The following is a 27,407-nucleotide window of genomic DNA, read 5'->3' as shown; positions in this document are numbered from 1 at the left end:
ACCACTCTGTCTTAATCTTTTACACGTGATCTATAGGACAGGGGCAAGGACCAAAGGGCGTGAGGAACTCATCTGAGATGCACACTCTGTTTCATCTTTAACCCATAATCTTACCTTTACTCTTCTGCCTTAACCCCAGCAAGAAGGAGGGTAGGAAGGTAGAATTATTAACGCCCTGAGATTTGAGCTTAAAGTGGGTTTTGACTCAATGATTGCTCTCCTACCTAAGAGAATGCCAAAAAGCCCCAGAGCTTACTCCTGTGTTTATCTAGGTGCAAGGGGACAATCACCTACACTGAATGAAGTTGAAAAGAGCCACAGGATTGATTTACAGTAGGAACTGTGCTTTTTTAATACACTAATTGCATGACATTCAGTTGCACCTTTATGTGGTTTAATTTACCACATAAATTTACCATTAGTTTCTTTTTTGTTGTTTGTTTATTTATTTTTGAGACAGAGAGAGAGGCAGCGTGCTAGCAGGGGAGGGGTAGAGGGAGAGAAGGAGAAGGAGACACAGAATCCGAAGCAGGCTCCAGGCTCCGAACCGTCAGCACAGAGCCTGATGCGGGACTCGAACTCACAAGCCGTGTGATCACGACCTGAGCCGAAGTTGGATGCTTAGCCGACTGAGCCACCCAGGAGCCCCACCATTAGTTTCCTTAAAGGGACTCCATGATTCTGTTTTGTTTATAGGAACTGTGATCATTTTTTTAAAAAAATTTTTTTTTAATGTTTATTTATTTTTGAGACAGAGAGAGACAGAACATGAGCGGGGAAGGGTCAGAGAGAGAGGGAGACACAGAATCCGAAGCAGCCTCCAGGCTCTGAGCTGTCAGCACAGAGCCTGAAGCGGGGCTCGAACTTGTTAACCACGAGATCATGACCTGAGCCAAAGTCGGATGCTCAACCAACTGAGCCACCCAGGTGCCCCCAGAACTGTGATCATTTTTAATGCTTTGCCTATTAAAACATGGATTTCTGTAACAAACTTCAAACTCTGGCCATTCTTTTCCACTTAAAAAAATTACTGTTTTTAAATACATGCTATAATTCTTTGAACTGCAGTAGAGTATTATTCCATCTAGTTGGAATTTGGTTATCTGGCTCCTGTATCTGGAGGAAAAATGAGAACCAAGCAGTAAGATCCCTCAACGACTGTTGCCTCTGTAAAGTAAAAAACAAACAAAAACACCTCCAAAAATGTGCACTAAAATCCTTGCATTTCACTACTAAAAGCATCCTGTAGGCCCTTCTTACCTATGCCTGTCTCTCTTTTTAAAAAATAATTGTACGAATTTGGTTGTTTTCTAAGCCAAACCCGTGGTGAACTAGAAACATGAAATTAGAAGGGAGGGAAAAATTGCTAAGGCAAACACACTAACAGTAAGGGAGGAAATGGAAAAGCAGACACGAAACTGAGGAAGAATAGCAGCTTGGGACCATTTAATGAAGAGCAAATAATCCTCAACTCAGGAGGTACTCAGAGTGTCACTATTAGAGTAAGTAAATGAGTATTATGATAATGGCTCTGGATCATGATGAAGGGGTGAAATTATGTCTGAATATGTTTCAGAAGGAAGAAGATCCATAATACATTTTAGTAAGAGTACTGTTTAGTGGGGCGCCTGGGTGGCTCAGTAGATTAAGTGCCCGACTCTTGATTTCAGCTCAGGTCGTGATCTCATGGCCCTGGGATTGAGCCCTGTGTCAGGCTCTGCGATGGGCATGAAACCTGCTTAGATTCTCTCTCTCTCTGCCCTCACCCACTTGCATGTTTTCTCTCTCTCTCTCTCTCTCTCTCTCTCTATCAAAAAAAGTACTATTTAGTAAGAGTACTTTTACAATGAGAACATTTTGGTGATCACAGAGTCAGTTATGACTCTGTAGTTTCATGTAACAGAAAATGTAGCCTAAACCGGCTTAAGGCATAAAGAATTTAGTGGCTGTAATTGACCTGTCCAGGCATATTTGGTTTCAGGAACAGATTGATCCAGGGGCTCAAAAGATGTTGGTGGGATCTGTTTTTCTCCATCTTGCAAGTCTGCTGTCTTGTAGATTGGCTTCATTTTTAGGTCTCAGATGGTGGTAAGATGGTAGCTGGCACTTTTTAGGCATTGCTGAGGCCTGAATTGTGTCCTCCTCAAATTCATGTTTACGTCCTAACCCCCAGTGTGACTGACTGTATTTGGAGTAAGGAAGTAATTAAGGTTAAATGAGGTCAAAGGTTGGAACACTGATCTGAGAGGATTAGTGTCCTTCTGAGAAGGGACACCAGTGAGCTTTCACACGCCCTCTCTCTGCCACGTGAGAGCACAGCAGGGAGGGAGGGAGCTGTCTGAAAGCCAGGAAGAGAGTCTCCAGGAAGCGAATCTGCTGGCACCTTAATCTTGGACTTCCCAACCTCTAGCACAGTGAGAAAATAAATGTCTGTTGTTCAAGCCACCCAGCCTATGGTATTTTGTTACGGCAGCCCAAAAGACTTGGACATTACTCCTTCCAGGTTCAAGTCTAGGGAGAAGAGCATGCATTTCTTCAAGCCAAATCTGGTTCTGATTGGATCACGTGCCCATTCCTGAACCAACCCCATGGCCGTGGAAATCTGTGCTCTGACTGGCCAAGCCTGAGTCTCCCCACATCCAGGGGTGGAGTAAGGGGAAGAGCCGCCCCCTCCCACCGCCCCAGCAAAATCACGGTGCGTAACCAAAACAGGTGGCAGAACTGTGTGTCAGTAAAATGCTCAGCTCTCTGAGAAAACCTGGTTCCCCAAAGTGACCAGTCCAGAAGAGATCAGGAAGACGTCTGAGGTTTAAGGGTAGCATTTTTCTTCGTAAGAAGATGATACGTGACGTGAAAACTAATCAGCTACTGTGTATAAGGCAAGATCCCTTGTGTTAAATGATAAGAGTCTGGATTAAAAAATTAAAAAGGAACGTATCATCTCACTTATATTTTTGGTAGAGTTGGTTTGGAGCTCTGCTTCCAAAGGTCTACCAAAGTCATCTGAGCTCCCTGACTGCAAGGCAGACCACAGAAGAACGGTGCTGAGGGCTGCAGAGAGGGGCCGAGGAGAGGAACAGGTGCTCCCTGGCTTCCTGAGTGAATGTGTGTGGCCAGCCTCTGCCTGGTTCTGTCTGTGGTTCAAAGTTGTGGCTCAAGTGGAGGGAAAGGCTCACACAGTGAGGCAGAGGGAGAGGTACATCGTGCACCCTAGTCCCACTCCAGTGACGGAGGCAGCACTGTTCAGGCTTTGGAACTCAAGCAGGGGTATGTGGTGGGGGGGGGCGGGGAGCAAATCACCTGAAGTCCTATGTCAGGGGACCTTGCCCAAGCACACCCAGCTCTGAGAAGCCCACCTGCTCTTTCCCAAGTTTTTCAGGAAAATGCACCATCCACAACATTCCCGGCATGGTATAAGCAATACACCCCGAAGCTCGTTCTATTTGGACCACTGGGTTCTGGAAGAATTCCATTTGTGATGTCTCTCTTCTCTTGCTCTTCCCTTTTTCTAACTGCTATTGTGATCTTTTTAAAATTTTCCCTCAGGGGCAGCTTTGAGGTAAGTGGCTGAAGCTTGGACTCACTGAAATCTGAGCTTAGTCTAGCAGCAAGGTCTAACCCAGTGTTTTAATTTGTGTGGCTTTTTATTTTTGTTTTTGTCTTGTTTTTGTTTTTGTGTTTTTAAGACGAAACTGATTGCTTGGCCACTGAATTTTAGAATAGAATTAACATGACCCCAAATACCACATCAGATGGTCCAATATATGCTAGCCAAAAAATGTTCCTAAGACTTTAAAAATCTTCTTGAAAAGGAGCTTGAAAACCCTTCTAAGCTGTTCTTGCCAACCATGCTTCTGCATTCATGTTTCGCATTAACTTAATTTGGTCCAGACTTGCCTAAGCACAGTGCCATATTCTTCTTGTCTTAATTTCGACTCACGCAAGTGCCCTGCTGTTTTCTTTTTCGTAGGTGAAAGTCACGTCATAGATAGGAGACCACATTGGAGAACTGCCTATTTGTATTTCAGACATGTGTTTACACTAATGCCTGGTTCAGTTCTTTATCTTCAACTACAGCATACAACTGTAGTTCTCTCAGTTAACTTGGTCCATTTGGGGAGGTTTACTCTCTGCCTTTTCCTCCTCCCACCACATCCCCCCTCTTTCCCTCCCCACCCCCACACTCCTCATTCCTGCTTTCCTCACCTTCATTTTTCTCTCCCTGCTCCTTCTCCTTCGCCTCCTTTTCTGGTACAGCTTGCTGGGCAGCAGCTTGTCAGCACTTAGAACAGAGGCTAGGAGGGGGTGCCTGGGTGGGTGGCTCAGTCGGTTAAGCATCCGACTTTGGCTCAGGTCATGATTTCATGGTTTGTGAGTTTGAGCCCTGCATCAGGCTGTCTGCTGTCAGTGCTGAGCCTGCTTCACATCCTCTCTCTCCTGCTCTCTGCACCTACCCTACTCAAAAATAAACATTAAAAAAAAAAAAACAAAAAACAATAGAGGCTAGGAGAGTGGGTTGCAGAAATAAATGGTCTGACCATGGATAGGAGCTGAGGGTGTGCCAAGTGCAGCTGTCCCCAAATTTCAACCACACTGACCCAACCCAGGGCCTGGAACTGTCCCCATTGGAGATTGCTGTAATCCTTGGGTTGTGGTGACTGGTCTTTCCATAGAAAACGCCTCTAAATAGGTTGCCAGTGCAAGATTAACCTCCTACCTGTCAGCATAGTCCCATGAATCAGACAAACCAGCCAAGAGAAATGGCACCAACTATTGGCGAATGGTGCTGTAGGGAAGGTTGATGGCCTGGGATGCTCCCAGGAGACCCCTCCCAGCCTTTCCAAGAGGGGAAACAAAACCCTAGGGCTGGGCATGGGGAGCGATCTGAAGCCACGTTCTGTGCAATTTGGTCTTGAACTGGCCCTTCACTTTGTAATTCAGGTTTTGTCTGGGAGAATAGTGAGGTGGTTGGTTGGAAGAAACCTTAGATCTTCTGTAGATTTAATCTGCCCTATGCCCAGGTAACCAGAGAGGTGAGTGGTAGTGGCAGCATGTGCTGTGGAACTGACTGTTGGCTTTGTGGCTTTGACCGGGGAAGGAGCCAGTCTGCTTTTCCAGAAGGTGTTTTTCTGTTTTCCAACAGAAGGAAAGGCTCCAAAGTCATGGGCAGGAAGAGCATCCCGGAAACAGTAAGGGGCGATGTTTACCTTGTGATTTACATGCTGTCTGTAGAGCCTCGCCTCACCTGATGAGCTAATTTACTGATGGAGAAGAGGATGGCGTTACTCATACAACACCTGTCTCGTGGCAGTGTTGCGAGATTCAGTAAGGGAATGCATGCTGAGAAACTATACAGAGTGGACCTCAGGAAGATTTCAATAGTTACTTACTCTTTCATTTAACAGATATCTGTTTGGCATATACTAGGGACCAGGGCTGTGTGTGATGTTGGAAGACACTGGGGAATACAGCAGACATTCTTATCCCTTTGGAGCTTGACTGTCATTATTTTTTTTGCTCTTTGGGAGTAAAAAGGTCTTAAAGCTGAAACAGGAGTAGACAAGAGGTAAAATACTCCCAGAAACTCCAAAGGACCTGGACCAACACAAAGAGCAGAGTGAAAGTGTTCGTAAGACATTATAGTATTTCCAAGAGTAAAGAGGGGCTGCCAATGTTGAGGTTTGGGTTTGGGATTTGGCAGCTGTCACTGACGGCTGGACCGAAACGAGACATGAGATGCCAGATGGAGTAATTCACCATTTAAAACCATGTGCCTTGCGTTTAAGGCTGGGTCTTTGTTTTCACTTCTGGAGTGTAACTGTGTCTCCTGAGGCTCCCTGGACAACCTCTGTGGCCGTCGGAGCCAGGGGCGATGTCCCCCACATTATGCTGGCCGGAGGTGCCACCACTGTGCTGCCCCAAATGCCTGTGTGGGTTTCTGCATTCTCTTTCCTGTAAGACGGAAATAGCAGAAAGAGCAGTAAGAGAACCAATAGGATGTATGCGTGTGTGTGTATAGAGAGAGAGATTTATTTTAAGGAAGTGGCATTATTATGGGGGCTGGTGGGTCTGAGATCTGCAGGGCAGGCTGGCGGGCTGGAGTCCTAGGGACGAGCTGATAGGGTAGCTCAAGTCCAAAGGCAGATCTCCTCCTTTGGGAAACTTTCTCTTAAGGCTTTCAACTGATTGGATGAGGTATCTGCTTTACCCAAAGTCAACTTAATTAAATATTAGTCACATCTTAAAAAAAAAAAAAACTTTCACAGCCACATCTACCTTGGTGCTTGCCAAACATCTGAGCCTCATAGCATAGCCAAGTTGACATTTAAAAATGAACCATTGCAGGGGCACCTGAGCAGTTCAATCTGTCGAGTGTCCGACTCTTGGTTTCAGCTCAGGTCATGATCCTAGGGCCGTGGGATCTCTAAAGTAATAATAATAATAATAATAATAATAATAATAATAAAATATATACTCACCTTTTATTTATTTTTGTTTTTATTTTTTTTAACACGTCTATTTTTGAGAGAGAGAGCATGTGCGCACCAGCAGGGGAGGGGCAGAGAGAGAGAGAGAATCCCAAGCAGGATTCTGTCAGCACAGAGCCCAACACAGGGCTTGAACCCAGGAACCGCGAGGTCCTGACCTAGGCTGAAGTGAAGAGTCACTCAAATGACTGAGACACCGGGTGCCCCCACTCACCTTAAAAAAAAAAAAAATTAATGATCATAGAACCTAAGAACATCTCAATAATGTGCCCCTTGGTAGGGACGTGATCTCTGTAGGCAGGCCCTGGGGAACATGGGGCCGGGAAAGAAGGCTGAGCCAGATGGCAGTAGACGTGAGTCCTTGCCTGCAGTCTGCCAAGAGCCAGCTGAAGGGCATTAGGCACGTTTCCTCATTTCTTTTACAGTTTCTTAGCAGTGGTGGGGGTGGGGGAGGTGCTTCATACTATGTCAATAATTCCCTGGCCTCTCTTCTGGATGTTTAGCTCTCTGAGGTCAGGGCATGTGTGTCTTTCCTAATTACCTCCACCCCAATACCTCGTCCCAGTGCCATTGAACACGTTGGCCTTTGATCAGAGTCTGCTGGAGGGATGAAACAAAGTAGGAGGGTAGAATGGTGGTGAACGCTCTGGGTCTGCCTCTACCTAGCCGTGCCTGTCTGAATAAGTCACATAACTGGAACTTGCGTTTGGGTCTCTCTGACCCTCTGTCATGCTCTTATCCAGGCCCTGCTGCCCTGGGTCTGACTGACACCTTTTTATCCAGCCTGCCAGTGTTCAGTCCTTGGCTCCTACCAAACACCTTGCAGCCCAGTGACGGGGCAGTGTGAATGCCAGCCGGGGATTACAGGACAGCGCTGTGACAGGTGTCTCTCAGGAGCCTCTGATTTCCCCCACTGTCAAGGTAAGGAAGACGGCAGAATGCCAGACGTCGGGTTCCTCTCTGAAATGTGTGTGGCCAGACTCCCAGACAAGCCCAGGAGATCCGCCACTGGTCACCTCTACACACTTGACCCTAATCTGCCTGGTTCTTCCCCAATTCGAGTCCACTGAAAATGCAGGTATCTTCACGCCAGTCAGAGTGGCCAAAATGAACAAATCAGGAGACTATAGATGCTGCAGAAGATGTGGAGAAGCGGGAACCCTCTTGCACTGTTGGTGGGAATGCAAATTGGTGCAGCCACTCTGGAAAACAGTGTGGAGGTTCCTCAAAAAATTAAAAATAGACCTACTCTATGACCCAGCAGTAGCACTGCTAGGAATTTACCCAAAGGATACAGGAGTGCTGATGCATAGGAGCACTTGTACCCCAATGTTTATAGCAGCACTCTCAACAATAGCCAAATTATGGAAAGAGCCTAAATGTCCATCAACTGATGAATGGATAAAGAAATTGTGGTTTATTTTTTTTTTCAACGTTTTTTTTTTTTTTATTTTTTTTATTTTTGGGACAGAGAGAGACAGAGCATGAATTCGGGAGGGGCAGAGAGAGAGGGAGACACAGAATCGGAAACAGGCTCCAGGCTCCGAGCCATCTGCCCAGAGCCTGACGCGGGGCTCGAACTCACGGACCGCGAGATCGTGACCTGGCTGAAGTCGGACGCTTAACCGACTGCGCCACCCAGGCGCCCCAAGAAACTGTGGTTTATATACACAATGGAGTACTACAGGGCAATGAGAAAGAACGAAATATGGCCCTTTGTAGCAACATGGATGGAACTGGAGAGTGTGATGCTAAGTGAAATAAGCCATAGAGAGAAAGACAGATACCATATGTTTTCACTCTTATGTGGATCCTGAGAAACTTAACAGAAACCCATGGGGGAGGGGAAGGAAAAAAAAAAAAAGAGGTTAGAGTGGGAGAGAGCCAAAGCATAAGAGACTCTTGAAAACTGAGAACAAACTGAGGGTGATGGGGGTGGGAGGGAGGGAAGGGTGGGTGATGGGTATTGAGGAGGTCACCTTTTGGGATGAGCACTGGGTGTTGTATGGAAACCAATTTGACAATAAACTTCATATATTGAAAAAAAAAAAGAAAATGCAGGTATCTGATGTACATCCTCAAAGGAATCCAGAATTGCTTTGTTCCTAGGAAAAAAATTATTTTAATTCCATGTGTTATGAATTTGTATTTCTTGATTTACACGTAAATTCTCCGTGTCGAGCAGTGTGGCAAAGGTGACCCCTTTTAGCTGCAACAAGTGTTCCTTGACCCCTTCCCAAGGCATCCTGCCTTCCCTCTGGTTCCAGGTCCGCAGCACTTATGCCGGCTGCCCTGTAGTCCCCTGAGGGGTGATTCCAGTGGGTCCCCTTGCTGGCAGGCAGAGCAGGCTTTGCTATGCTTCTGCCCCTGTCTCCTTGCTGCCCCTGGCCTCCTGGGGGATTGTCGTCACACAGCATAGGTGCGAGGGGAGAGGGGGTGACCTAGAGTCTAATGAGTTTGGAAAGAGTGAGCCAAGGGGAAACACTGTTACTGTCACAGGTCATCTCCACTACTCACCCCTCGCTGATGAGGAGACGTGGAGAGTCCTCCGTGCTCTGTGGCAGAGGGCACAGAAGGAAGACGCCTGTGCCCTTGGGGGTGTACCGCCTCCAGTGGTGAGGAGCTCCCGCCTGCCTGCTGCTTTAGAGGCCCCTCTTCCTGTTGAGAAGAGGTGTTGGAGGGAGTCCGCACCAGACTTTCCCCTTGCAGAATGGTTTTCTCTACTTCCTGCTCTTGGTAGCGCTTCAAGCTCTGCATTCACCTCCAGCTTGATTCCCTAGAAACTTACTCACCAGACTCCTCAAGACACCAGGTTTTCTTGCTGGTAGAAATTGTAGCCAGTAGTCAGAGGGGGCAGTTCACTTTCGAGAAGCCCTGAAGGTCCCCAGAGTGCAAGGCTTTCCTGGTGTGTCTGCTCACCTCCCCGGGGGTCAGGAGTGGAAGGAAGCGTTGTGGCAGCCGGGCATAGGGGCGGGGCAGACACAATAATTCCTCCAGAGCCAGATGGCAGCCATGGTCAGCCTGGGCAGGAGCCACAAGCAGGGCACGGCCAGGCTGAACAAGAGCAAAGAGCAGGAAGAGCGTGTTCACTCCTACAGAAGAATGTGAGGGAACATCAAAACAAAAAAGAGAGACACACATGAAATCATCAAGGGACAAGCCAAGGGAAACAGCCGAAGAGGAGACAAAGGCAAAATGTCTAAGAGAACACTTCACAAGAAAACAAGATCCTATTATGAAGTTATTTAAATTATTGGCAAAGCCAGGCTCAGGGCAGGCTTACCTAAACTCTCTTCATTTCTAGTGCTGTGTAATAATAATACTGAGACATTGCAAGATCCCGCTTTATTGAAGGCAGATTATACGGGGCCTGTAATACTATTGACTAAGGCAGGAAGGCAAACTAATTCGTTTTAGAAATAATTTTAGTGCAGATGGGGAACAAGGGGATTGTGATAGTTAAAGAATTAAGTCTTAGTTGACTAAAAAATGTACTTAAAATATTCTGTGACTTCTATTTAATGGACAATTAACAAGTCTCTTGGTACAATATTGCCCTCTTCTGGACAATCCTAAAAATGTTCAAAATTCTAGAATCTCTTTTCCCTAATCTCCATCATCAGTCAGAAATGAACTTGCAGTAGTAGGCAGGGAATGGAATTAAGTGGCAAAAGGGGTGACTTGGGGAGTTAAGGACCACAAAGGTTATTTGGGTGTGCCTTTTTCTGAATTACATGCAAAGTCCTTGCCACCCATCTATCAAAAAATACAAATGTAGATGCATTATTTTTTTTTAAGTAAAACATTTAAAACTCATAACATCAAATTAAACCAAGAGACAGACAGATATAAAAACACCAAGCATTTAAATATTTCTAGGGGCCTCTGGGTGGCTCAGGTAGTTAGTTAAGTGTCCAACTCCCGATTTTGGCTCAGGTCACGATCTCAGAGTCGAGGAATGGAGCCCCACGTTGGGCTGAGTGTGGAGCCTGCTTAAGATTCTCTGTCTCCTCATCCCCAAAGGCAAAGGAATTAAAAGCAAAAATGAACTACTGGGACCTTATGAAGATAAAAAGCTTCTACACAGCAAAGGAAACAACCAACAAAACTAAAAGGCAACCAAAAGAATGGGAAAAGATATTTGCAAATGACATATCAGACAAAGGGCTAGTATCCAAAATCTATGAAGAGCCCACCAAACTCCACACCCGAAAAACAAATAACCCAGTGAAGAAATGGGCAGAAAACATGAATAGACACTTCTCTAAAGAAGACATCTAGATGGCCAACAGGCACATGAAAAGATGCTCAATGTCGCTCCTCATCAAGGAAATACAAATCAAAACCACACTCAGATATCACCTCACGCCAGTCAGACTGGCCAAAATGAACAAATCAGGAGACTATAGATGCTGCAGAGGATGTGGAGAAGCGGGAACCCTCTTGCACTGTTGGTGGGAATGCAAATTGGTGCAGCCACTCTGGAAAACAGTGTGGAGGTTCCTCAAAAAAGTAAAAACAGACCTACCCTATGACCCAGCAGTAGCACTGCTAGGAATTTACCCAAGGGATACAGGAGTACTGATGCATAGGGGCATTTGTACCCCGATGTTTATAGCAGCACTCTCAACAATAGCCAAATTATGGAAAGAGCCTAAATGTCCATCAACTGATGAATGGATAAAGAAATTGTGGTTTATATACACAATGGAGTACTACGTGGCAATGAGAAAGAATGAAATATGGCCCTTTGTAGCAACATGGATGGAACTGGAGAGTGTGATGCTAAGTGAAATAAGCCAGAGAGAGAAAGACAGATACCATATGCTTTCACTCTTATGTGGATCCTGAGAAACTTAACAGAAACCCATGGGGGAGGGGAAGGAAAAAAAAAAGAGGTTAGAGTGGGAGAGAGCCAAAGCATAAGAGACTCTTAAAAACTGAGAACAAGGGGCGCCTGGGTAGCGCAGTCGGTTAAGCGTCCGACTTCAGCCAGGTCACTATCTCGCGGTCCGGGAGTTCGAGCCCCGCGTCAGGCTCTGGGCTGATGGCTCAGAGCCTGGAGCCTGTTTCCGATTCTGTGTCTCCCTCTCTCTCTGCCCCTCCCCCGTTCATGCTCTGTCTCTCTCTGTCCCAAAAATAAATAAACGTTGAAAAAAAAACTGAGAACAAACTGAGGGTTGATGGGGGTGGGAGGGGAGGGTGGGTGATGGGTATTGAGGAGGGCACCTTTTGGGATGAGCATTGGGTGTTGTATGGAAACCAATTTGACAATAAATTTCATACATTGAAAAAAAATTTTTTTTAAATAAAAAACAGGAAAAAAAAAAGATTCTCTGTCTCCTCTCTGCCACCCTCCCCCACTCATGCTGTCTGTAAAAAAAAAAAAAAAAAAAAAAAAAAATTAAATAAAAATCTTTCTAAATCACATATAGGCTCCAGCGGTGCCTGTAACCCAGCTGGTACCCTGGACTCCAGTTTGGTAAGTAGAGGATTATAAAAGGGTTACAATTCTAACATGCATTTTGATATATATTACAGACTAACACATTTGGGAGCTTCCTCAAGTTAAAAGTAAATTAAAATAAGATCTGAGGGGGCGTCTGGGTGGCTCAGTGGGTTAAACATCTGACTTTGGCTCAGGTCATGATCTCACAATTCGTGAGTCCGAGCCCCACGTTGGGCTCCGCCCTGTGCTGACAGCTCAGAGCTGGAGCCTGCTTCGGATTTTGTGTCTCCCTGTCTCTCTGCGCCTCCCCTGCTCATGCTCTGTCTCTCTCAAAAATAAATAAACATTTAAAAAAATTATAAAAATAAAATAAGATCTGAAACCAAATTGCTTAAAAGGTCATTGCTCTTGTTCAGAGTGCATATGTAATCATGTTTCTTTTTTTCAAAAACAGAAGAATAAGGCTTATTTTAACTTTTAATTCCAGAGCCCTAGTGTTTGATTCCTACTGTAGGTGACTCTGAGGGCATTGCCACCAGGGGCCCCTGCACATAAGCCTTAAATAGATAATTAAAATTAAGAAAAACTAAGGCTAAGTGCACAATAAATAAAGCTGTGTATGAAATAATTGCAATTTATTTGCTTTTGCTCCAATCAGATACTATGGTATTTCTCAGTGCTTTAGAAATGATTTGTCTTAGCAACAAAGCCTGAAGATGGTGAACCTCCAGGCACCCGAGGGACAGACGGAGAGAGGTTTTGCATCCTTACAGTGAGGCAGTGACCTTTGCATATTACACAAGTACTTTCAGATAAACATAATTCTCTACTGATTCTCAGTATGTTAAATATTGAGATAATCTTCCATGTAGATGAATAGTTCCTGCTGTCACAGAACCAACAGGTAATGACGACTCTAAGTAAAAGTGATTTTTAAATATTTCTTTTCCTGTTTTTTCCAGTTTTATTTTTACCACAACGGATTATGTGTAGAAAAAAAAGAAATGAATAATAAAAGAAGAGCCATGAGCAGTCGGTTGAAATCAACCCAGTACTTTTATTCCCTCTGGATACACTTCATTTACTTTTCGCAGTCAAAATATAATTCTGTGACAAACTTTGTTCAGAACATATGTTTGAAAACATGTCTTAATTCTGAGATGTCAAGTGTTGGCTTGATTTTCTTTCAAAGGGATACTGCCAGTGCAAGCTTCATGTTGAAAGTCCTTCATGCAGCATCTGCAAACCATCATATTGGAATCTGGCCAAAGAAAACCCCAGCGGATGTTCAGGTGAGGTTTTTACGCAGAATAATTTACTATATCGCCACCTCCTCTTAATTTTCTCTACTTCAGTGACTAAACCCACAAAAGAGCTATTTATTTAATAAGTTCAATTTGTCTGAAATTCTGTGTAAATATTTTGATGTTTTCCCCCTACTTTTGGCAGAATTTCTATCATCTTGAAAATCCCAGCAAGGGATTTATATCCTGTTTCCATATGTATTCTATTGATACATGGTTGATATTGCCTTGTTTTTATAACCTCTCTTTCTTGTTTGATTTTAGTTTCATTTTATGCTTAGATTGAAGCCAGGGACAGGAACTTAAAGACACTAAACTAAAGGTGGCTAAGTGGAGTGAATATGTCCTTAACTAGAGTTTGTTCTCATGGAAGCGTGTCAATAGTGTTCTTGACGTTAGACTCATTAAAAAAAACCCTGATGTTGCAGCCTTTGTCTTAGAGTGGTCACATACTGGCCATTACTCCTTGTAGGTGGATGGTATTGATCTGGTGTTTCTGCTGACCCCAGAAAGCAGTCCCATTTTAGGCGTCAGTGGAGCAGACTGGAATTCTGCTGAAATGTGCCCAAAAGTGACCACACATGTAGTGTTGCTGCTGGGTCATGTTTCCAGAGCCAAGGGCTGTCCTTCGTGCAACCTTGGTCCAAGGATGCTGTCTTTTCTTCACAGAATGCCAGTGCCACGTGGCGGGAACAGTGAGCGGAATTGGAGAGTGTGGGCAGGTAATATGGGCCGATTGTTCGTATACCAGTGGAATAGTAGAGCAGTTGACGTTGGGATTTCTCGGGGAGGGTATTAGTGCCTCTGTAATTGTACAGGGCATGCTAATCTCTCTGGATGTTTTCAGATCCCCGCCATCCTGATTCATGTTATACAGTGAGGCAGTTTTAAATCTTGAAGATTAGCAAATTGTATGACCTTATCAAATTTTGTTACCTTGTTTATTCTGCAGCAGGATGGTGACTGTTACTGCAAGTCTCATGTCAATGGCGATTCCTGTGACACGTGTGAAGATGGATATTATGCTTTGGAAAAGAGCAATTACTTTGGGTGTCAAGGTAAATACTTCCAGTGGGTCCTGAGAGAAGCCAGTGCTGATGGGCAAAGACTGTCTGGATCATCTTTCTTCTGAGTTCCTTGTCTTCATGCGGTCTTTCTGATGGGATGGGACTAAAAAATTCTGTCTAGGGAATTGGGCCAAATACTCAGTTGAAACTAGTAATAAATTGCAACTGGGGCTGCTTCCACTTCACTTCTACCAGCATGGTGTCGGTTTAATTATAGAAAACACAATTGGGATGAATGGGGATTCATCTGTTAATTTCATAAATAACATCAAGACTTTGTCATTTTGAAGATATTTTTTGTATTATCAAAACAGCTCACACCAGATTTTAGAGACAATATTGTGTTAAATAATACACCTCAAAGAGTGTGGCCCCACAGGCTGCCGTTGTCTCTCGCCCACAGACTCTCATTAGCAGATGTTGTTTATAAGGGCACCGTGTTGCTGAATCATGTTTAGCTCCTGGGCTCCTGTCCCCTTCCACGACAGCGATGTCGGAGCTGACCTTACAAGTGGACTTACAAGTAGACTTTTGGGGGCACCTCCCATCTCAGTTTGGGAGGTGCCTATATGTTTCTAACATCTGCTGGATATGAGATGTGGCAGGGGTAGGAAGCAGCCTGATCTTACTGATTGCCACTTCTCAGAGAAGGAGGGAGAGCTTCAACGTGGAGATGCTTTGATGGGTCACCGCTGTTGTTTTCTGACCTTTAGGGTGTCAGTGTGACATCGGTGGAGCGATCACCCCCATGTGCAGTGGGCCCTCAGGAGGATGCCGTTGCCGAGAGCATGTCGTGGGGAAGGCGTGCCAGCGGTGAGTCTTCAGGGAGGTCTCCTCCCGTACTGATGTGGAAGACTCTCAGAGAGTCCTGTCTGTGCCGACAGTTCCTGTGAAGAGACAAGCCGTCTTAAAGAGAGAGGGCTGATGAAGCTGTCCTGTCATTTGAAATCTGGACACTTGTCAGGGAGCCCAGTTGAAGCAGGAGGTAAGGTTGCCCTAAAGACGACTACTTTGTAGGTTCCAGAGCTGCCTCACCGGACAGTTCCCACAGGTATATAAAGCCAGGTGGACGAGACTAGAGGTGGATGCTTGAGGTGGGTTCCTGTGGGCAAACCTCCTTGTAAAAGCCACAGCCTGGAGGAGCCCAGCAAATGAGCAGGCTCCTGGGCCAAGGAGATTCAGGTCCAGCTTCTCCCTTGGGACCCATGGCTGAAGGCGTGGAGAGGCCAGATGTGTCGCAGTGGGGGCGGGGGGGCGTGGGGGGGGGGAAGAAAACTCTTGAAGTGGGACAAAGTCCCTCATCTCATGCAGAAGCTAATTAAAATAAACTGTAGGAGCAAGGGAGCAAGTGGAGACTGAGCTCCCAGAGGGGCTATCACAAGTATGGCAGCCGTACTGTCTCTGTGTCTCGTCATATTTAACATTTCACAGATCAAAACATTTTTTAAATAACTCCAGTGTTATATTAGTTTCAGGTGTTAAATATAGTGATTCAGCAATTTTATACATTACTCTGCTCATCGTGATACGCATACTCTTGATCTCCTTCACCTACTTCACCCATCCCCCCACCCACCTCCCCTCTAGTAACCATCAGTTTATTCTCTATATTTAAGAGTCTGTTTTTTTGTCTTTCTCTTTTTTTGTTTGTTTGTTTCATTTCTTAAATTCCACATACGTGTAAAATCATGTGTTTTTTGTCTTTTTCTGACTGACTTATTTTACTTAGTGTTATATCCTCTAGATCCATCCATGTTATTGCAAATGACAAGATTTCATTCTTTTTTATGGCTGAATCATATTCCATTGTGTGTGTGTGTTTGTGTGTGAGTGTGAGTGACATCTTCTTTATTCATTCATCTATTGATGGATGGACACTGGGGTTACTTCCATAATTTTGCTATTGTAAATAATGCTGCAATAAACATAGGGGTGCATATGTCTTTTCAAGTTAGTGTTTTTAAGTTAGTGTTTTTGGGGTAAATAGCCAGAAGTAGAATTACTGGATTATATGGTAATTCTATTTTTAATTTTTTGAGGAGCCTCCGTACTGTTGTCCACAGTGACTGCACCAGTTTGCATTTCCACCAACAGCGCACAAGGGTTTCTTTTTCTCCATATCCTCCCCAACACTTGTTTCTTATATTTTTTATTTTAGCCATTCTGACAGGTGTGAGGTGACATCTTGTTGTGGCTTTGATTTGTATTTCCCTAATGATGAGTGATGTTGAGCATCTCTTCATGTATCTGTTTGCCATCTGTAGGTCTTCTTTGGAGAAATGTCTGTTCATGTCTTTTGCCTATTTTTAAATTGGATTATGTGTTTTTTGGCGTTCAGTTGTATAAGTTATGTATATATTTTGTATACTAGCCCTTTATCAGATATGTCATTTACAAGTATTTTCTCCCATTCAATAGATTGTATTCTAGTTATGTTGGCTATTTCCTTTGCTGTGCAAAAGCTTTTAATTCTCATGCAGTCCCAATTGTTTATTTTTGCTTTTATTTCCCTTGCTTCAGGAGACATATCTAGAAAAATTGCTATGTCCAATGTCAGAGAAATTACAGCCTGTGCTCTCCTCAAGGATTTTTATGGTTTCAGGTCTCACGTTAAGGTCCCTAATCCATTTTGAGTTTATTTTTGTCTATGGTGTAAGTAAGTGGTCTAGTTTCATTCTTTTGCATGTGGCTGTCTAGTTTTCCCAACACCATTTGTTAGAGACCATCTTTTTCCCATTACATATTCTTGCCTCCTTTGTTGAAGATTAATTGACCATATAATTGTAGATTTGTTTCTGACCTTTCTATTCTTTTCTATGTGTCTATTGATCGAGGTGTCTATTTTTGTGCCAGTACCACAGTGTTTTTGATTACTACAACTTTATAGTATATGTTGAAATCTGGGATTGTGATACCTCTAGCTTTGTTCTTTTTCAAGATTGCTCGAAGATTGCTTTTTCAAGATTGCTTCAAGATTGCCAAGATGGCTAATTTGGGGTCTTTTGTGGTTCCATACAAACTTTAGAATTATTTGTTTTAGTTTTGAGAAAAATGCTGTTGGTGTTTTGCTGGGGATTGCATTAAATGTGTAGATTGCTTTGGGTAGTATGGAGACTACCCATACAGTATGGAACTGTTTTCTTAATTTCTATTTTTGCTACTTCTTTATTAGTGTATAGAAATGCAATGAATTTCTGTATATTGATTTGTACCCTGTGAATTTGCTGAATTCATTTATCAGTTCTGGTAGTTTTTCGGTGTCCTTAGGGTTTTCTATGTATATTATCATGTCATCTGCAAATAGTGAAAATTTTACTTCTTTCTTACCAATTTGGATGCCTTTTATTCTCTTTTCTTGTCTGATTGCTGTGGCTAGGACTTCCAGTACTATGTTGAATAAAAGTGGTGAGAGTGGATATCCTTATCTTGTTCCTGATCTTAGGGGGAAAGCATTTTTCCCCACCGAGTATGATATTTGTTGTGGGTTTTTCATATAAGGCTTTTATCATGTTGAGGTATGTTCCCTGTAAACCTACTCTGTTAAGGGTTTTTATCATGAATGGATGTTGTACTTTGTCAGATGCTTTTTCTGCATCTATTGAAATGATCATATGGTTTTTCTCCTTTCTCTTATTGATGTGACATATCACATTGATTGATTTGCAAATAATTGAATCACTCTTGCACCCCAGGTATAAATCCCACTTGATCATGGTGAATGGTTATTTTAATGTATTGTTGGATTCTGTTTGTTAATATTTTGTTGAGGATTTTTGCATCTATGTTCATCAGAGATATTAAGCCTGCAATTTTTTGTTTTTGTTTTTGTTTTTGTTTTTTTGGTAGTATCTTTACCTGGTTTTGGTATTAGGCTAATGCTGGCTTCATAGAATGAATTTGGAAGCTTTCTTTTCTCTTTTGTTTTTTGGAGTAGTTTGAAAAGAATAAATATTAACTCTTCCTTAAATGTTTGGTAGACTTCACCTGTGAGGCCATGTGGTCCTGAACTTTTGTTTGTTGGGAGTATTACTGATTCAATTTCATTGTTTGTAATTGGTCTGTTCAAATTTTCTATTTTTTCCTAATTCCATTTTAAGAGTTTATATGTTTCTAAGAATTTATCCATTTCTTCTAGGTTGTCCAATTTGTTGGCATATAATTTTTTCACAATATTCTCTTAAAATCCTTTGTATTTAAGGGGCATTGGTGGTTATTTCTAGTGTTTCATTTCTGATTTTGTCTATTTGACTTGTTTCTCTCTCTCTCTCCCTATTTGATCATTCTGGCTAGAGGTTTATCAATTTTGTTGGTTTTTTCAAAGAACCAGCTCTTGGTTTCTCTTGAATCTGTTCTATTGTTTTTTTAGTTTCTATTTCATTTATTTCTGCTCTGATCTTTATGATTTCCTTCCTTTTGCTGGGCTTGGGTTGTTTGTGCTTCTTTTTCTAGCTTCTTTAGGTGTAATGTTTGGTTGTTTATGTGAGATTTTTCTTGTTTCCTGAGGTAGGCCTGTGTTGCCATAAACTTCCCTCTTAGAACAGCTTTTGCTGCATCCCAAAGATTTTGGACCTTTGTGTTTTTATTTTCATTTGTCTCCATGTATTTTTTGTTATTTCCTTTTTGATTCCTTGATTGACCCATTCCTTGCTTAGAAGCATGTTATTTAACCACCATGTATTTGTGTTCTTTCCAGATTTTTTCTTGTGGTTGATTGCTGCTTTCATAGTGTTGTGGTCAGAAAAGATGCTTGGTATGATTTCGGTTTTTTGAATTTGTTGAGACTTGTTTTGTGGCCCAAAATGTGATCTGTTCTGGATAATGTTCCATGTGCACTTGAAAAGAACGTATATTCTGCTGTTTTAAGATAGAATGTTCTGAATATATATGTCATATCAGTATAGAATTTTTTAAAACCATGATCCATTTATAATTTTCTGTCAGTGGTGGGAGGAAAAAGCTAATTTTTAATATTCTGGCTCTTAATCATACACTGGAAAGTCTGTGAAATGCAACTTCTAAATTGCATGTATCTTTAATACTCTGCTTTATCAACAGATTAATAAAGAAATCTTGGGGCGCCTGGGTGGCTCAGTCAGTTGAGCGTCTGACTTCAGCTCAGGTCATGATCTCACAGTTTGTGAGTTCGAGCCCCGCATCAGGCTCTGTGCTGACAGCTCAGAGCCTGGAGCCTCCTTCCGATTCTGTGTCTCCCTCTCTCTCTGCCCCTTCCCTGCTCATGCTCTGTCTCTCTCTGTCTCAAAAATAAATAAACATTAAAAAAAAATTTAAAGAAATCTTCAGTGTAGTTTAGGTAAATTGTCTATATTTAGTTGGTATGGTGTTTCTCTCCTTTCCCTTGATGTTTCCAGCATTTGAATTCTAAAAGTCAGAGGAACCCAGCTGAGCTTTCTTCAGTCATTTCTAAATGGCAGTCACTGCTGGGCCACATAATAAAAGGTGTGTGAAAGAGAACACATCTGTGGATATGTTTCCCTGCAGACTAACAAAGCACATGATGAACCAGAGGAATTTTGTAAATAGGTTTGGAAACATTCTCCACCCATGTTTTATCTCTTTTCACCTTCCTGTTGATAAAGTGAGCTTTCCCCCTACTTAACCAGTGTAATTTTTTTTCCCTTCCAACTGTGCAAGCGGTGGGCTAATTTTCAGGTAGAAATAATGCAACTTTAATAGGAATTAAATTTCCCATCCCGAGGCAAAAATATTGATTTTTTTTTTACATCACAGCCAATACACATATATGAAATTTAGAACATGTCCTTTGATTTAGTGATAAATTGTAACTATGATAAAAGGAGAGCGAACCAGCATCAAAGATGCCATACCACCTTTTCTCTGGGTTGGTAAATCTTTTGTCCTTTTGTACTAAATTCCTCCCAAATGTTTGTTTATGATATCATCTGAACATTTTTTTCATTTTTCTTACAAGGTTAGAAAGCTTTCACATTCACTTTGTCTTCTAAATAATTTTTGTGATAATAAATGTAATATATGTTTGTTGTAAAGTTGCAATAAGTACCTAAAAGTAAAAGGCAAAGAAAATTCTTCATTCCACCACCCAGATGATAACCCCTTTGATATTTTTTGTTTATTTTTTTCTAGGCTTTTTCTTTCTTTTTTAAAACATTTTTAATGTTTATTTTAATTTTATTTTATTTTGAGAGAGAGAGAGAGAGAGGTAGAGTGCAAGTGGGGGAGGGGCAGAGAGAGAGGGAGACACAGAATCTGAAGCAGGCTCCAGGCTTTGAGGGGTCAGCACAGAGCCTGACATGGTGCTCAGACTCATGAACTGCAAGATCATGACCTAACCCAAAGTCAGAAGCTTAACCAACTGAGCCACCCAGGTACCCCTAGGCTTTTTCTATGAATACAAATTAGTATTGTATTTTCTTCATATAATTCGTATCAATTTCTTCACATGATATTGCAGACATTTTCCATATCATTAGTCTTCCAAAATATTGGTTATGTAATATTTCATAATGTCTTTAATTATTTCATAATTGTACATTTACATTGCTTCTAAGCTTTCACTATTATAAGCATTCTTTTATGTTAATTCTTTGACAGTGTATATTTAATCATTCTTTAGAATATATTCCTGGAAGGAGAATTACTGGGTCAATGGATATGAATATATTTTTTTAAATTTTTAACATTTATTTATTTTTGAGACAGAGAGAGACAGAGCATGAACGGGGGAGGGTCAGAGAGAGGGAGACACAGAATCTGAAACAGGCTCCAGTCTCTGAGCTGTCAGCACAGAGCCCGACGCGGGGCTTGAACTCACTGACCGTGAGATCCTGACCTGAGCCGAAGTCGGCCGCTTAACCGACTGAGCCACCCAGGCGCCCCAATGGGTATGAATATTTTTAAGGATCTTTATATATCACTTCCAGAGAAATTGTAATCATTTGTAATTCTATTTGCAATATAGGACTGTGACTTTTTATTTTCTTTGACTAATTGATCGTTATGGGTTTAAATATACTAACTGCTATTAGTTTGTGATTGGATTGTCAAAATGTGCCATTTTGAAGAACTTCAAATAGTTTGAATATGAAATGTCACATAAGTATTGTAATGTTTTTATTTATTTATTTTTTAATCTTTTTATTTATTTTTGACAGAGAGACAGAGACCGAGCACAAGTGGGGGAGGGCAGAGAGAGAGGGAGAGACAGAACCCGAAACAGGCTCCAGGCTCTGAGCAGTCAGCACAGAGCCCGATGCGGGACTCGAACTCACGAACCATAAGATCATGACCTAAACTGAAGTAGGACACTTAACTGACTGAACCACCAGGCGCCCCAGGGTTGAAATATTTTTGATCCTTCTCTATGATTGCCATTATTGGACTCTTGAAAGGAATCCATTTATAGACTTATAATTTAAGAAAAAACGAGGCATAAAAAGTCATTCTGATGATTGAAAAAACATATGTGGAGAGAAAAATGTATCTAACTTGTAAACTTAACATATGAAATATTGTATGTCACATTCACTATGTATATATGGTACTTAACAACATTGGTTGGTACGTATATGTTAATATTTGTATAATGAGTGAATATGAGTATATAAATGAATGATTGAATGAATGAATTTATAGTAAATTACCTAATTTGACTTTGCTAAGTTGTTGGCAACCGTTTAGAACATATTAAAGGATACTACTACTATGGGTTGTGCTAAATGATTTTCTCATTTTATTGCTTAGAATGATAAGTGTTGGGTGTATTTTATGTGAATGTTTACAAGAGTGAAAGCAATAATTTAAAGAAAAAGCAGGGGGAGGCTCTTTCATTTGTTCTTATTGGTTGCAGTCTTTCAATTTGGTGGGAGTTCTTTTAGCAGAGCTACTGAGATTAAAGAATATTTGGATTATCAGTGGACTTAACTTGCTGTATCCACATTTACTTTTTGTTTACAAAAGACCTGAAAACAACTACTATTTCCCGGATTTGCATCATATGAAGTATGAGATTGAAGATGGCACTGTACCTAATGGGAGAGAACTTCGGTTTGGATTTGATCCCCTGGAATTTCCTGAGTTTAGCTGGAGAGGATACGCCCAGATGACCTCAGTGCAGGTATGTAGCCTCTAAGAAATTACTTCATGGCAGGAGAGTGCGTATAGTTACCCACAACACTGTCAGTGAGTCCCCCACAAAGGCAAACTATCCCCAAACTGACTCCAGGATTCTTTTTCTCCAGACTACAGATGGGGTTTGGGGTAAGATTGGATTTTAACTCATAAGTATATGTATCGATTTCACAGTTTATTGTTAATTTAGTCACCAAATCAGACAAAGAAAGGATTAAAAAAAATGGTGTTTATTTCTGGAGACTTTTTACAAGAAGTTGTTTCCCAAATGAGATTAGTCTATATTTTAACACAAGAGACACTTTTATTTAAAGCCATTTGTGAAGATTAAAAATGAGTTGAATTAAATAATTTCAATGTGTATGTTGTTAATATTTGACCGGTGCTTTTTTTTTTTTTTTTTTTTTTTTTTTTTTTTTTTTTTTTTTTTTGCTTTTTTAAACTCGGAATTACTATATGAATAAAAACTAAGATAAATGAGGGATTTGTTAGTGCTACTTAAATTTTCTTTCCTGTATTTCTCCTTTCCTTCATTTTCCTCTTCTGTATCCATCTCTCTTGGCTTTGTGTTGGAATAATTAAGGGATTTACACATTTTCTTGCTACCTTTAGAACTTATACAATATTTATAACTAATAATTTCTGTATAGTCATTGAGAAGTTTTATTCTCAGAATTTCTCTTTGAGGTTGGTCTCTTCAAACTGTGTTTCTCAGTGGCGAAATTCAGAACAAAAGAGGTAAACTGACGACCATGGTTACCCAATATTTGTTCTTAGTAGATCCAGAAGTAATGCCTGTTATATTTATATAAGTCACTCCTTAGAGAAACAGGGACAGGTTCACAGTTCTGTTGGAGCCACCATTGGTTCTAATGTTGCTTCTTGCCTGACTAGGGTCCCCCATCAGGTTGCTTTACACTCCCTAGGATCCTAGGATCCGACACCTCACTGCTTTCTCCTTCTCCCCAATGTAGCAATTCAGTTTCTTTAGCTCCTTCCTGATCTTCATTATTAAGAAAAAAGCAATGGATTCCATTAAGTCATAATAGATTGTGAATGACTGACAGTCCAGTCAAGGTGGATACCCTCTCATAGGTGTCTACAGTTCGAAAGAATAACTAGTTAGCATAAAGGAATGAATTCCAAATGATGGATTTCTTTAAGTATTTTTAGTCAGCAGACCTCGGCAGCGTCCATCAGATCACCCCTAACTTGTTCCTTATACATTTTTGCATTTTTATTTTCCAACATGGAACTAACACTTAGAGATGGATTCTGTCAAGTTAAAAAGCCCCATTCAGTGGAGTCTTTAAGGCTTTCTATATGTGGTACCATGTCATTTGTAGATCATGAGAGTTTTACTACTTCCTTACCAATTTGGATACCTGTTCTTTCTTTCTGTTGTCTGACTGCTATGGCTAGGACTTCCAGTGCTATGTTGAATAAAAGTGGTGAGAGTGGACATCTTTGTCTTGTTCTGACCTTAGGGGAAAAAGTCTTCATTTTTCATCACTTTGGAAGTTTTCCTTCCTGTTATATTTTTTGGAATAGTTTGAGAAGAATAAATATTAACTCTTCTTTGAATGTTTGGTAGAATTCTCCTGTGAAGCTGTCTGGTCTCAGACTTTTGTTTTTCGGGAGGTTTTGTTTTGTTTTGTTTTGTTTTGTTTTGTTTTGTTTTTAATTACTGATTCAGTTTAACTTCTAGTAATTCATCTGTTCAAATTTTCTGTTTCTTCCTATTATGTTTTGGTAGGTTATATGTTTCTAGGAATGTATCCATTTCTTTTAAGTTGTCCAATTTGTTGGCATATAGATTTTCATAATACTGTGTTACAAGTTTTTGTATTTTTGTGGTGTTGGTTGTTATTTCTACTCTTTCATTAGTGGTTTTGTTTATTTGGGTCCTCTCTCTCTCTCTCTTTCTCTCTCTCTCTCTCTCGATAAGTCTGGTTAGAGATTTATCAATTTTGTTGATCTTTTCTAAAAACCAGCTCCTGGTTTCATTAATCTGTTTTATTTACTTTTTTTTTAGTTTCTGTATCATTTATTTCTGCTCTAATCTTTTTTATTTCCTTCCTTTTTCTGTGTTTCAGTTTTGTTTTTTCTTCTTATTTTAGTGTCTTGAGGTATAAGGTTAGGTTATTTATATGAGATTTTTCTTGCTTCTTGATGTAGCCTTGTGTTGCTATAAATTTCCCTCTTAGTACAGCTTTTGCTGCATCCTAAAGATTTTGGACCTGTGTTTTCATTTTTATTCATCTCCATGTAATATTTTATTTCTTCTCTGATTTCTTTTTTTAAGTTTATTTATTTTTACACACACAGAGAGAGAGAGAGAGAGAGAGAGAGAGAGAGAGAGAGAGAGAATGAGTAGGGGAGGGGCAGAGAGAGAGAGAAAGAATCCTAAGCAGGCTGTGCATTGACAGAGTGGAGCTTGACATGGGGCTTGGTCCCATGAACCGTGAGATCATGACCTGAGCTGAAATCAAGAGTCAGATGCTCAACAGGCTGAGCCACCCAGGCGCCCCTCTTTTTTGGTTTCTTGATTGACCCATTCGTTGTTTAGAATCATGTTCTTTAGCCTCAATGTATTTGTGCTCTTGCAAAATTTTTTCTTGTGGTTGATTTCTAGTTTCATAGGTTTGTGGTCAGAAAAGATGCATGGCATAACTTCAGTCTTTTTGAATTTTTTGAGACTTATTTTGTGGTCTAATATGTGTTCTATTCTGGAGACCATTACATGTGTACTCAAAAAGAATGTGTATTCTGCTGAATATACCTGTGTATTCTGAATATATCTGTTAAGTCCATCTGGTCCAGAGTGTCATTCAAAGCCACTATTTCCTTGTTGCTTTTCTCTTCGGATGATCTGCCCGTTGATATAAGTGGGGTCTTAAAGTCCCCTACTATTATTGTGTTACTATTGATTATTTCCTTTAGGTTTGTTATTAACTGTTTTATTTATTTGGGTTCTTTCATGTTGGGTGCATAAATATTTACAATTATTATATATCCTCTTGTCGGATTGTCCCTTTTGTTATTGGAATGGAGTATTATTCAGCCATAAAAAATAATGAGATCTTGCCATTTGCAACAATATGGATGGAACTAGAGAGTATAATAATGTTAAGTGAAATAAGTCAGAGAGAGACAAATATTGTATGATTTCACTCATATGTTGAATCTAGGAAGCAAAACAAACAAGCAAAGGCAAAAAAAAAAAAAGATAGAGACAAAGCATGAAACAGACTCTTAACTGTAGAAGACAAACTGATGGTTACCAGAGGGGAGCGGGGTAGGGGATGGAGGAAATAGGTGATGAGGATTAAAGAGTACACTTGTCATGATGGAAAAAAAATAATTAAAAAAGAAAAAGCCCACATTCTTTTTGGATAGAGATTGAGATCAATTTTATATGACGTAGGCATATTTTAGTTACATCCAGATTTGGTCACTAATGTGTTTGAGTATTTTAACCTTTGTTTGGCCAGCATCAGTTTCTGTGACCATTTAGAATTTTATGTATGTGGCCCCTGGAGTGGTCTCTCTACAGGGGTAGTTGTGTTAAATAATCCTGTCCTTTCGTTCTCTTCTGCTTTTTTATTTCTCCCAGCCTGTGGTGGTTGCCCCTGCCACTATGGCTTTCCTTAAACTAGTCCTGCTAACATTCTGTTCTGTCTGCCTGATTCCAAAAGGGTCAAAAGAAGAACTCAGTTCCTGAGGGAACAGGTCTTCACTGTAACTTTAATTGTAATTAAGTTGTATTGTACACTTAAATTTAATTGTAATTGTAATTGTGATTTTAATTTATTGTTAGGCCTTCCTATTTCCATCTGCCACAGAGTTGGTTATTTGGTGTTTTCTGAGTGAGAGTGAGTGTGTGTGTGTGTGTGAGAGAAAGAAACAGAGCGTGTGGGTCTGTGTACACACCACAAGCCCACTAGTGAAACTTGAATGGAGTAAAGCCACTGTTTGGCTACCATTTCTTTTAGCCAGTTCTATACTTTATGGCTTTTCGGTATTTTTCAGAATAAAGTGAGGATCATGTTGAATGTGGGGAAGTCAAGTCTTGCCTTGTTTCGCGTTATTCTGAAATATATTAACCCTGGAACTGAAGCCGTATCTGGCCACGTGACTATTTACCCATCCTGGGCTGAGGCAGGTAGGCAAATTTTCAAGCCTTTGTTTGGATTAAGAAATGATGAACTAGTGAAACAGTTTCTTCAGTTTTCACAAAGTTACCTCCTGAGAAAAGATGGAGTCTGATGCATAGTCTGATTAGGGTAGTGTCCTGTCCTTTGCTACCTTTTCAATCTCTAAACATTCTGCTTATTTAAATTTTGTTGTTAAGTTTACTATTAACCGTCTTTTGAAAAATTGGTGTAACAACCTATGTGTCTTCGCCGAACCCCATGGTCTATGATATCACCACAGGGCAAAGCTAATTTATAATTCATTCATGGTAGAGTGGGTGTCACCTCTGTGGTGACTCCCCTAAATTTTTACATTGTTTCAGGCAAACCAAATAGCCCAAGGAGAAATGGGTGAGTGTAGGAATTTTTAAGATGAATGCGGTAAAGCATGAAGCCCAAGAGAACTCCAGAAAGAAACATGCAAACCTCACTGAAGGTTGAGGGATTCTTGAGGGCAGAGGAAAATCACAGTCAGAGCACAGATCTCAGCACTGTTAGAGCTGAGGCCTGGAAGTTTGTTCTGCAAGAAGTTAGCACTTCTACCATTCCTGGAAACAGATTCCAGAAAGCACTAGGAATCCCACATGGACCCAAGATGGTGCCAGTGGAAATCTAATTTGAGATTGAAACACAAGAATCTTTGTTCAGCATCCATGGCGAAGTCACTGGGGGCAGTGGTGATGCTCCTGAGTTGTGTCAACCAGGTTGCGAGGCTGGATGATGATGAATAACACAAAGAACTAGCGGGCTTGCTTTATCATATACATATACTTTGG

General features: G+C 41.2%; 1 protein-coding gene across 1 annotated transcript in view; it reads left to right on the top strand.

The window, feature by feature from the left end:
- Positions 1 to 27,407, top strand: part of LAMA3 (laminin subunit alpha 3) — a 220,555-nt gene that overhangs the window by 43,204 nt on the left and 149,944 nt on the right. Inside the window, exons 11-16 of the mRNA XM_030335815.1 lie at positions 13,130 to 13,229; positions 13,911 to 13,963; positions 14,194 to 14,299; positions 15,022 to 15,121; positions 22,265 to 22,421; positions 26,468 to 26,600. Coding sequence (XP_030191675.1) covers positions 13,130 to 13,229; positions 13,911 to 13,963; positions 14,194 to 14,299; positions 15,022 to 15,121; positions 22,265 to 22,421; positions 26,468 to 26,600 — 649 coding nt within the window. The remainder of the gene's footprint in view (positions 1 to 13,129; positions 13,230 to 13,910; positions 13,964 to 14,193; positions 14,300 to 15,021; positions 15,122 to 22,264; positions 22,422 to 26,467; positions 26,601 to 27,407) is intronic.

Source organism: Lynx canadensis, chromosome D3, assembly GCF_007474595.2.
Source record: "Lynx canadensis isolate LIC74 chromosome D3, mLynCan4.pri.v2, whole genome shotgun sequence".
Classification (NCBI taxonomy): Eukaryota; Metazoa; Chordata; class Mammalia; order Carnivora; family Felidae; genus Lynx; species Lynx canadensis.
The sequence above is the reverse complement of the archived record's forward strand: the minus strand, read 5'-3'. Positions and strand labels throughout refer to the sequence as shown.